At 34.7% G+C, this 12,504-nt stretch overlaps 1 protein-coding gene across 4 annotated transcripts in view; it reads left to right on the top strand.

The window, feature by feature from the left end:
* Positions 1 to 12,504, top strand: part of LOC126814363 (lysophosphatidic acid phosphatase type 6) — a 34,572-nt gene that overhangs the window by 1,016 nt on the left and 21,052 nt on the right. For 3 of the 4 annotated variants that reach the window (XR_007677564.2, XM_050539442.1, XM_050539441.1), the window contains exons 2-6: positions 6,954 to 7,088; positions 9,596 to 9,717; positions 10,141 to 10,229; positions 11,045 to 11,203; positions 12,339 to 12,409. Coding sequence is in view for 3 of the 4 variants with exons in the window: in XM_050539442.1 (XP_050395399.1) it covers positions 6,954 to 7,088; positions 9,596 to 9,717; positions 10,141 to 10,229; positions 11,045 to 11,203; positions 12,339 to 12,409 (576 nt within the window). In the remaining variant the exon portion in view is untranslated. Of the gene's footprint in view, positions 1 to 1,202; positions 1,337 to 6,953; positions 7,089 to 9,595; positions 9,718 to 10,140; positions 10,230 to 11,044; positions 11,204 to 12,338; positions 12,410 to 12,504 lie in introns of those variants that run through there. The other variant, XM_050539444.1, reaches the window with a different exon arrangement.

The following is a 12,504-nucleotide window of genomic DNA, read 5'->3' as shown; positions in this document are numbered from 1 at the left end:
AGTCCAATTTTGCCAAATTTGATTAGCAAATTTAAAAATTGATTAGCAGTTTTTCAGTTTCAAATCAACATAAAACACCTAAATAACAAGATTATTTTAATTTTAATTGATAGCAAATGATTAGATTTCATTCTTAAGATTTTTTTAGAATGTTAGCACTTCTACAGCTAGCTGTGAACATTTCTGAATGAATGTAGACTTTTGTTAGGCCTTATGTCTGAAGCCAATTCTTGGCAGTGGCTTCTTATTTCTTCGTTAGAAAACAATTTCGTCTGCTTTTTATTGTGTGTTATTATTTTTGTTCAATCGGAAGCACGCGGTATTTTACGAATAATCTCGATTAACTAGACGCACGCGATATAAACAATAATAGTTTACGGGAATTCTTACTTTGATTTCTCACTTTACAATACGTTTACACGTATTTATTTTTTTATATTTTATTTACAATACGTGGGGGATACACTGAATTTATTTTTTTTCAAATTGAATACTGATATAATTACTCGAAATTGACATGTCTCGCAACGTGAGTGGTACTACTTGATTCCCTATTTCCGGTTTAATAGTCCCGATTCATAGAGTTATGTCCCTGTATTATATAGTATCATGAATTGAGTCTGGGTAGTTCGAGAAGAAAATGTCACACGGAGAATTCCGTTTTGTTTATAAAATTTATTTGATATTTTATACGCGTTGAAAGTGTTGAGAAATGTGGATAAATCTTTGTGTCAATATCCAAAATGACAGGCATATTATTGATTCGCAGTTACTGCGAATCAAAAACGTTAGATTTTAATTTTTGATTAGCAACGGACAAAATATGTATCGCAAATTGCGCTGCGATACTGGTTGTCGGCAGCCCTGTTTAGGAACTGTCTCCGATCGGACGATGTCCGCTGACAGTTCCTATCACTTTTTATATAGCTGCAATATGATGCATTTAGCTACATAGGATGCATTTAGTTTCACCTGGCAAACTTAATTTCTTTATTAAAGATACATTAGTAGTAGCTAAGTCTCTAACTCAATATCTTTCAAAGCCATCAAAATTGAAAACACAAATTATTTGTCAATTTAAATCAACCATGATGTTGTTATCTTATCATGAAAAGATGGGCTTTTGATATCCAATATTTTAGACAAAATAAACATTTTACCGTTGGTACAAGAATCGTGTACCATAATGCATTTCAGCGCCATTTGTAACAAGGGACTAGAAGAACGAGGCTAGACATATTCCACAAGTCGTGTCAAACGGTGACATCAGATTCTTATCTGGAGAGCATGCACAATAAATACTATTGGTGTAGACTGGAATAGCTAGACGCTAGAGGTTGCCATTTTATTGAGACTTATCGCGTATTTCGCCAAACATAACTGATTTGAAATTAGAGTAAAAACGGAAACGATTGAATTTAAATCAGTTTATGTACATTCATATTAAAAATAATTATTATATGCGTTGCGATCCATTTGTGTCAATTTCTAGGTCCCAAATATTAGCAATTTAGCTCCTTTAAAGATACATTATGTAAGATTTAGATAAAGAACTAGCCATTCTTGCTATAATAGTTCGAAAGTAGATGATGTAAAATGAATAATTTGAAAATTTCATTCAAATTACTCTATTGCAAGCGAAGATATTAGCCTTTGAAGGTTTGACAGACGTGTGCAATAATTTCAACCACCGTACTGGTTGATCGAAGCTAAGTCTCGGTCCCCCATATTTGATTAAATCAAAGTATCGCTGAACCATTCTAATCTATTTAATATCGGAGAAATCTGATGCCATCGAGAGTTGATTAAGGCCTGGATCAGTTAATTAATGTCTAATTAATACTTTAGAAAACATTTCAGGCCTAAAGAAAGACCTGCAATAGGCAGATTTAGCTCTTGCATAATGCATGTTTAAGAGTTTAATAAAGAGTTGGCCATTCTTGCTATAATAATTCAAAAATAGATGATAAAAAAAGAAAATATTGAAAATTTCAGTCAAATTACTTTATTCTGAACGGAGTTGTCACTGTTGGAAGTTTGGACTAGAAATAGGCATTAACTGTGTCGGCAGTCTGCACCGTCTACGAGAATTGCAGACGATATACTCCACCCACATATTCTCGGTCATCAAGTAACATTCTCATTGGCTATGGTAAACTTGCCTGGCAGGCCTTTCATCACCAGTCTCCGGTAGTGACATTAGTGACTAACGGTAAATGTTAGCTTGCTCCGCCATTTATTGTCCCCCGCCTTTCGAAGAAAGCAGGGGACTATTAAAATGGGTTCGTCCGTCTGTCTGTCCGTCTGTCTGTCCGTCTGTCCGTCCGTCTGTCTGTCCGTCACACTTTTTGGGACACAATAACTCTCTTCCTAATTGAGCTAGAATGTTCAAACTTGGTGTATGTGTTTATTAGGTCAATGCCTTGATGGAGTTCGAAGATGAGCATTTTCCGCTTAGGGTAAGCAGAGATAAGCAATTTGATTGGTTGATGCTTTGGGACACGATAACTCTCTTCCTAATTGGGCTAGAATGTTCAAACTTGGTGTATGTGTTGATTAGGTCAATGCCTTGATGGAGTTCGAAGATGAGCATTTTCCGCTTAGGGTAAGCAGAGATAAGCAATTTGATTGGTTGATGCTTTGGGACACGATAACTTTTAATTGAGCTAGAATGTTCAAACTTGGTGTATGTGTTTATTAGGTCAATGCCTTGATGGAGTTCGAAGATGAGCATTTTCCGCTTAGGGTAAGCAGAGATAAGCAATTTGATTGGTTGATACTTTGGGGCACGATAACTCTCTTCCTAATTGAGCTAGAATGTTCAAACTTGGTGTATGTGTTGATTAGGTCAATGCCTTGATGGAGTTCGAAGATGAGCATTTTCCGCTTAGGGTAAGCAGAGATAAGCAATTTGATTGGTTGATGCTTTGGGACACGATAACTTTAGTTCTAATTAAGTGAGATTGATGAAACTTGGTGTATAGATTTATTATATGAATACCTTAACTAAGTTCGATAATGAACATTTTTTGCTGAGGGTAAGCAGAGTGATAAGCAATTTGATTGGTAGAAACTTTGGAACACAATAACTCTCCTTCTAATTGAGGTAGAATGTTCAAACTTGGCATAGGTGTCTATTAGGTGAATGTTTAAACTTGATGTATATGTAGATGTTCATTAGGTGAATGTCTTGACTGAGTTCAATAATTAACATTTCGAGCTGAAGCTAAGCAGAGCTAATCGATTTCATTTGTCGATGGTTTGGGACAAGATAATCTTGATTCTATCTGATAGAGAGTGATGAAACTAAGTGAAAAAAATAAATGTGCGATTAATTAATATGTGTCATCTATTTATTTTGCAATTTCGGCGGGGGACATCAGCCTCACTGTTGGCTTGTTGATTTAATTTTAAATGGACGACTGTTTAAATCCAAGCTGTATCCAAGCCATCCGAGGGTCTAAGAGTTGATTAAGAAAATTGCTACGTAAATAAAGGTCTAATTATTAAATTCTATAACATCTGAAGCCTAAATAAAGACTTGCAAAAGGCAGATTTAGCTCTTGTATAATGTATGTTTAAAGCATGTAACATCTTAATCTTAAATATAAGTTAATTTTTATACTATTATTAGTTCTAATTAAACATATACAGCCCAATGTAATGAGACAACTTTTGTTTTCGGTATCTGCAAATATTGTCAGTAAAGTTTATGAAATCAAGCAGTGTTTTTATCAAAATCGATATGGACATTCATATAACTACAGTGCATTTGTCATGCGTGACCCGTAAAGGTTCTCTATTTTGATTAGCTATTGTATGTGATATATATTTAGCCCCACTTTCATGACGTAAAGACGTCAACCCTATTCCGTTTTAAAATGTCCAGAAAAGCCAGTTGGATGTGGCAGAAATGTAACAAATAACAATAATCAATCGTTGTTTTGAAGAAAATATTGACAGTTTTGCTTATTTAAGTACAACGTGATCCACCATATCTGAAGTTTTACATTAAACTACATTAAGTAGAAGTTTGTTTTTTTTTTCTAGAAGATCTATTTAGTATTGCATAAAAAAAAGGCTGCCTGTTTCGGATGGTTTTATCGTTGGATGACATCATGTGATTTAAGTTTGGCAAGCCACCACCATTTTTATCCAATTTCAATGAAACTTGAAATATAGGTTAATCCCCCTAAGATCTCGGTTCCTTTCGATATTGGCATGTACCGGACTGTAACTTCATGGATTATGGCCCCCGATTGTACGAAATATTACGTTTTGAGCTTGTGAACAGTGTAGAGGTCACAATTTTTAGCCGATTTGGTTTAAATTTGAAATTTATGTTTGTATACCCTGGCTAAAACAAGATGCTACATCTAATTAAATAAGCTAATTATTACTTTATGTAATATTTGAATCAATTTTATTTTCATGATATAATTATTTTATTAAATTGTTATTAAATTTGTTTATTTCTACATTCAATTGGATTATTTTCTTTTATTCTCTTATTCATTTTTAATTTTAATTTCAATTGAAAATCCCACAGAACCTGATTTCCAAATCATCTAGCTTTTATATTCTAAATATAGAGCAGTGTAATATGACACTTATACACTGCACCATCTAAATAGATAATAATTGGGCGACAATTTATTATCTTTGAGAAGTTGATGACAGGATTCTCTTCAACAAACTTCCATTATCTTTGAGGTCAAATTCCTAAACAAGAAGAAATCAGGCTGATTTCTAGTTGGTCTTAAGAGTGTATAGAATTTTTATCTGATTTAAAAAAACGTATTATTATATCACCGTTACACCCTAAGGACGACTGAGTTCGAATTTCGTGAAAATCGGGCCAAAAATGACGGACAAAATGGCCGCCGCTCGTACTCAACTAGCGTAAAAATATGGTATATCAAGGTTGTGGACCCTATAGAGGTCACAATTTTTATCCGATTTTGTTGAAACTTGAAATGTAAGTTTATAACCCTATAGAGGTCACAATTTTTATCCGATTTTAAAAACCGTATTATTATATCACCGTAACACCCTAAGGACGGCTAAGTTCGAATGTCATGAAAATCGGCCCAAAAGTGACAGACAAAATGGCCGCCGTTCGTTCTCAAATAGCGTAAAAATATGGTATATCAAGGTTGTGGACCCTAAAGAGGTCACAATTTTTATACGCCCACATTTTCATGTGGACGTATATTGTCGTCGCCCCTGTCTGTCTGTCAACAATTTGTTTGTGGACACTCTACAGGTCACAATTCTTATCCGATTTTGACGAAACTTGAAATATAGGTTTATCTCCAAAAGATCTCGGTTCCTTTCGATATTGGCATGTATTGGATCGAAACTTCATGGATTATGGCCCCTGTTTGTATTAAAAATAACGTTTTTAGCTTGTGGACACTATAGAGGTCACAATTTTTATCCGATTTTGTTGAAACTTCAAATCTAAGTTGATAATCCAAAGATTTCGGTTCCTTTCGATATTCGCGCATATCGGACAGTAACTTCCTGAATTATGGCCCCTGATTGTACGAAAAATCGCGTTTTTAGCTTGTGGACCCTATAGAGGTCATAATTTTTATCCGATTAAAAAAAACGTATTATTATATCACCGTTACACCCTAAGGATGGCTGAGTTCGAATTTCGTGAAAATCGGCCCAAAATTGACAGACAAAATGGCTGCCGTTCGTTCTCAAATAGCGTAAAAATATGGTATATCAAGGTTGTGGACCCTATAGAGGTCACAATTTTAATCAGATTTTGTTGAAACTTGAAATGTAAGTTTATAACCCAAAGATCTTGGTTCCTTTCGATATTCGCGCATATCGGACCGTAATTTCCTGAATTATGGCCCCTGTTTGTACGAAGAATTGCGTTTCTAGCTTGTGGACCCTATAGAAGTCATAATTTTTATCCGATTTAAAAAAACGTATTAATATATCACCGTTACACCCTAAGGACGGCTGCCCAAAATTGACAGACAAAATGGCCGCCGTTCGTTCTCAAATAGTGAAAAAATATGGTATATCAAGGTTGTGGACCCTATAGAGGTCTCAATTTTTATCCGATTTTGTTTAAACTTGAAATGTAAGTTTATAACCCAAAGATCTCGGTTCCTTTCAATATTCCAGATATCGGACTGTAACTTTCTGAATTATGGCCCCTGATTGTACAAAAAATTGCGTTTTTAGCTTGTGGACCCTATAGAGGTCATAATTTTATTCCGATTTAAAAAAACGTATTATTACATCACCGTTACATCCTAAGGACGGCTGAGTTTGAATTTCGTGAAAATCGACCCAAAACTGACAGACGAAATGGCAGCCGTTCGTTCTCAAATAGCGTAAAAATATGGTATATCAAGGTTGTGGACCGTATAGAGGTCACAATTTTTATCCGATTTTGTTTAAACTTGAAATGTAAGTTTATAACCCAAAGATCTCGGTTCCTTTCGATATTCGCACATATCGGATTGTAACTTCCTGAATTATGGCCCCTGATTGTACAAAAAATCACGTTTTTAGCTTGTGGACCCTATAGAGGTCATAATTTTTATCCGATTTAAAAAATCGTATTATTATATCACCGTGTAAATCGGCCCAAAATTGACAGACAAAATGGCCGCCGTTCGTTCTCAAATAGCGTAAAAATATGGTATATCAAGGTTGTGGACCCTATAGAGGTCACAATTTTAATCCGATTTTGTTGAAACTTGAAATGTAAGTTTATAACACAAAGATCTCGGTTCCTTTCGATATTTGCGCATATCGAATTGTAATTTCCTGAATTATGGCCCTTGATTGTAGGAAAAATCACTTTCTTTTTAGCTTGTTCTCTATCCATCGCTCGAAAATGTGGGCGTATCCTGCCTGGCAGCCGCTGGTTTGACTCTCCAGGAATTTATTGACGTGAAGGCCTGCAATATGTATTTTAGGTCAGTTATAGTGAAAACGATATATTAGGAGATGTAACAAAGACATTATTTGACATTCAAGTTGTTGATCTGGATGCTGGAGGAGAACCAGAAGTTTCACCTATTCAAAGAAGTTACGAAAAAAGAAGGCTTAAGGTAACTAAACAACAATTTTGAAGTGACAGTAGATCATCATTGATACTTCACTGATGATCCGTTGAAATTGTATTACTTTTAAATGTTGCTGGTAGCCTAACAATGTCCTATCTATATTTTATAAGCCCAAATTTTCATGTGGACGTATTATGAAGTCCCCCCTGTCCGTCCGTTCGTCCACAATTTGTTTTTGTACACTCTACAGATCACAATTTTTATCCGATTTTGAGAGAGAGAGAGAGAAATGGGGTTTAACGTCCACTCGACACAAACTAGGTCATTTCGGGACCAACACATGGTTAGCAGTGGGAGGATACCGGAGGACCCGGAGAAAACCCATGAAACCACGCCAGTTGACTCAATGACAGACGTTATGAAACAGCATGCACGTGCTAACCATTCGGTCATCCAACCCCCTATCCGATGTTGACGAAACTTAAAATATAGGTATATCTCCCAAAGATCTTGGTTCCTTTCGATAATGGCATGTATCGGACCATAACTTCATGGATTATGGCCCCTGGTTGTACGGAAGATATCATTCTTAGCTTGTGAACACACTAGAGGTCACAATTTTTACCTAATTTTGATGAAACTTGAAATGCATTGTTATAACCCAAAGATCTTGGTTCCTTTCGATATTTGCGCATATCGGATCGTAACTTCCTGAATTATGGCCCCTGATTGTACGAAGAATCATTTTTTTTACGCCCACATTTTCATGTGGACGTATATTGACGTCGCCCCTGTCCGTTCAGACATCCGTCCTTCTACAATTTGTTTGTGGACACTCTACAGGTCACAATTTTTATCGGATTTTGACGAAACTTGAAATATAGGTCTATCTCTCGAAGATCTTGGTTCATTTCGATATTGGCATGTATTGCACCATAATTTCATGGATTATAGACCCTGATTGTATGAAAAATCACGTTTTAAGCTTGTGGACGCTCTAGAGGTCACAATTATTATCTGATTTAAAAAAAAAATGTTTGAGTACATCACCATTACACCATAATGTTGGTTGAGTTTAAATTTTGTGAAAATCAGACCAAAACTGCCCGACAAAATGGCCGCCTCTCGTATGCAAATAGTGTAAACATATGGTATATCAAGGTTGTGGACCATCTAGAGGTCACGATTTTGATTCAATTGATGAAACTTGAAATACATGTTTATAGCCCAAAGGTCCTGGTTCGTTTCGATATTCGCGCATTTCGGATTGTAACTTCCTGAATTATGGCCCCTGATTGTACGAAAATTGTACAATTTTTATCCAATTTTAAAAAACATGTGAATATATCACTGTTAAACCCTGATGATGGTTGAGTTCGAATTTCGTGAAAATTGGACCAAAACTGTTGGACAAAATGGCCATCTCTCGAACGCAAATAGTGTAAAAATATGGTATATCAAGTTTGTGGACCCTCTACAGTCCATAATTTTTATCCAGTTATGATGAAACTTGGAATGCATGTTTATATCCCAAAGATCCTGGTTCCTTTCGATATTCACGTATATCGGATCGTTACAACCTGAATCATGATCCCTGATTGTACAAAAAATCGTGCTTTTAGCTTGTGGTCCCTCTAGAGGTCACAATTTTTATCCAATTTAAAAAAAACCTTATAGTATATCACCGTTACACCCTAATGATGGTCAAGTTCAAATTTCGTGAAAATCGGACCAAAACTTCAGACAAAATGGCCCCCCCCTTGTATGCAAATAGAGGTCACAATTTTGATCCGATTTTGATGAAACTTGAAATGCATCTTTATAACGCAAAGGTGTTGGTTCCTGTTGATTTTCACACATATCTGAACGTAACTTCCTGGATTATGGTCCCTGATTGGTCGAATAATTGCATTTTTAGCTTGTGGATTCTCTAGAGGTCACAATTATTATCCGATTTAAAAAAACTTTTGAATATATCACCATTGCACTGTAATGATGGTTGAGTATGAATTTCGTGAAAATCAGACCAAAACTTCTGTACAAAATGGCCGCCCCTCGTATGCTAATAGTGTAAAAATATGGTATATCAAGGTTGTGGACTCTCTAGAGGTCACAATTTTCACCCGATTTTAATTAAACTTGAAATGCATGTTTATAACCCAAAGATCTTGGTTCCTTTCAATATGCGTGCATATCGGATCGTAACTTCCTGAATTATGGCCCCTGATTTTTTTGGAATTTTGGGAAAATCGAAATGAAAGTGCCTGACAAAATGGCCGCTCTTTGTACGCAAATTGTGTATAAGTATGTAATACAAGGGTTATGGACCCTTTAGAGGTTGCAATTTTTATCCGATTTTGATGAAACTTAAAACATACCTTTATATTCCAAAGATCTCAGTCCCTTTTGATATTTGCGCATTTCAGACCATAACTTTCTGGATTATTGCCCCCGATAGTACAAAAAATCGTGTTTGTTTTTAGCTTGTTCTCTATCCATCTCTTGCAAAATGTGGGCGTATCCGGCCTGGCAGCGACTGTTTTTATTTAAAGGGTGGAGGTCTGCCTGGTTCTTTAACATGTTATGGTCAAGAGCAGATGTTTGATTTAGGTAGAAATATGCGACAAGACTATGCTTCATTTCTTCCTAGAGAATTTGATCCAGATGATATTTAGTAAGTTTACTTAATTTAAATATTGTAAGATGTAATAAAAGTAAGTTATCAATTATTGTAAGGCCTTAAAAAAAAGTATTCTGGTTTTTAAATACCACCACGTCATCACATAAAAACATTTCATTACCAGTAATTATTATGCGTTCTGCGTTCATATTTCCTGTGTTAAAATAATTATATAAGTGAATGTCTATAAACAGTGAATATCTATAGTCTATAAACGGTGAATGTCTATAAACAGTGAATGTCTGTAAACTGTGAATACCTTTATTTTTGTGCGCAATAACCCTTTTGAAAATAAAAGCAAAAAGATAAAATTTTAAAAAATTCAGATTTTTTAAATAAATATTATCTGTTTGGCCTGTATATATATCTTTCTCTTATTATGACTGTGTCTTAAGTGGAATTTGTTATTTATTCTAGTGTTCGATCCACTAACATACATCGTACTATAGCATCTCTACGTTGTGTATTAGCTGGTCTTTATGGTAGTGAAGAATTAAATGCCAAAGGTAACTATTTACTTTATTAATAATTTAAAATTCTGGATTATATTCTTTTAAATAAAACATTGATTGAAGATGCATTACGTACGATTTAGATACAGAGCGTTCTTGCTATAATAGTTCAAAAATAGATCCTAAAAATGAATATATTGAAAATTTCATTCAAATTCCTTTATTCTAAGCGAACTGATAAGTGTTTGAAGTTTTGACAAGATGTGATGTAGAGTGTTTATTATTGTAATAATAATACTACATCTCAGTTATCCATTTTATTGTTAAATTTTGGAATCCACCGGGTGTTCTAATCCATTATAACATTAGAAGACAAAACAAGGATCTGCAATAGGAACATTTATCGCTTTTACATAATGCATCTTTGAGTTAAAAGGCCATAACAAAAACTACCATCATTATTCTGTATTAACCTCATGTATAATTGATCACTCAGTGTTCAGATGTGGTCTTTAAAAAATGTCTGAACAGAGGGTAGCATTCTTTGAATGGCATTTAGTAGTAATTGGAACATAATCGAATCCCTTAACACACTATTTGTGGATAACAATTACTATGGTTTATTTCACTTTGATAACGACTTGTGGAATCTTGTTGAAACGTCGCAGTGAAATAAACCATAGTAATTGTTATCCATAAATATTGTGTTATTCGAGAGGGTAGCATTATTTCTTTTATTGTAGACTACAATTTTGTAAAAAAATGACCTTCTGAAATGGACAGAAGTATTCTTCAGAATTTGATTCCAAACAAGAGCTAAGTAGATACAGAAATCTGATTAAGGTTTACCAATATTATTATATTTTCAGGTCCCATAACTATCCCAGTATCTCGTACACAATCGGAGATATTATTTCCTAATGGTCATAATTGTCCAGTTGTACGCCAGATAAATCATGCTTCCATGATACATTTTGATGATATTCCTGGCTTTAAGGAAGATAGGAAAAAACTGGAAAATATACTTGGTAAGATCTATTTAAATAGTGATACAAATTATGAATGAAAAATCATTATCAAGTAATGATAAATCATTGTCAAGTAATGAAAAATCATTATCAAATACAGTAAACCTTGCATGAGTCGGATTTGTAGAAGTCGGATCTTCGCTCAACTCAGATGAAATTGTTGGGACCCTTTGATCCTGCACGTTTTTTTTATTAAATTTATTAATTTTTTTATCAGATTTCCTAAGTTGGATCTTCGTTCAACTTGGATCAAAATGTTCGGTCCATTTGATCTAATTCCAGCTTTTTTCCTTCGCCTAAGTCGGTTCGGCAATATGTTCACAACATGCTGTAAAAAATATGTCACCCTCCGGCAAACGGCCTGGCTGACGCCATTGAAATCCAAATACAGGGCAGCGCACAACTTGGCCATATAAGACGAAACGAATTTGGAATTTTTGAAAAAATTTGATTGTAATTGGGCTAGGCAAAGCAATAATTGACTGAAGTTTCTCGCTTTTCAACGATTCTAATTTTCCCCCACCCCAGCTTACCTAAATTTCATTTCATCTTATATGGTCAAGCTACGTAAAGCCGTACCCCACCCCACATACTGACTCTAGCGAGGTAAGCAAGGTCTTATTTTCTCACTAAAATGTTCCTTTGCATTGTTCAGGCATTCACAGAGACTGACACACCACCGTTTAGCAGTAAAAAGTTGCCCAGGGTTCAATAGGACGGTTCCTGAACGTACAGTGTGATAATGAGACCTACGTTCAGAGCTGAACTAGATCTTCGGCTAACTCGGATCTTCGCATAACTCAGATAAAATTGGTCAGTCCATTTAGATCCTACTTATGCAAAGTTTACTGTAATAAAAATCATTATCAAATAAAAGGGATGTGTAAAAATATCTAGCTGATTACATAACAGTCATGACACCTTTAGTCATTAAAGGGGAATTTAATCGAAACCAATCACAAGTTAGAGTGGTGTAGGTATTATTTTATTTTTAGTGAATTATGGTTTACTCCAATAAGGAATGTTTTCTAAACTGAATATAGAATTTTTTCTGGATTTCTTGCAATATTAAGGGAATCCCAATGTTAAATCTTTGTCGTATATTAAATGATTGTATACTTGTTTTCTACTTCAGGTATAGATTCTGAACATGGTAGTAGAAAATTGAACTTTATATTTGTAAGAGATGATATTGTTGCTAGAGTGGTAAGAATACTGTTCACTTGTAAATAGAATGTATATAGGAAATGCTTTAATTTGTTTGGGTTTATGGACAAATGAAAATTTATATTTCTGCGTAC

Source organism: Patella vulgata, chromosome 3 (genome assembly GCF_932274485.2).
Source record: "Patella vulgata chromosome 3, xgPatVulg1.2, whole genome shotgun sequence".
Classification (NCBI taxonomy): domain Eukaryota; kingdom Metazoa; phylum Mollusca; class Gastropoda; family Patellidae; genus Patella; species Patella vulgata.
This window is presented reverse-complemented; position numbering and strand designations above follow the sequence as displayed.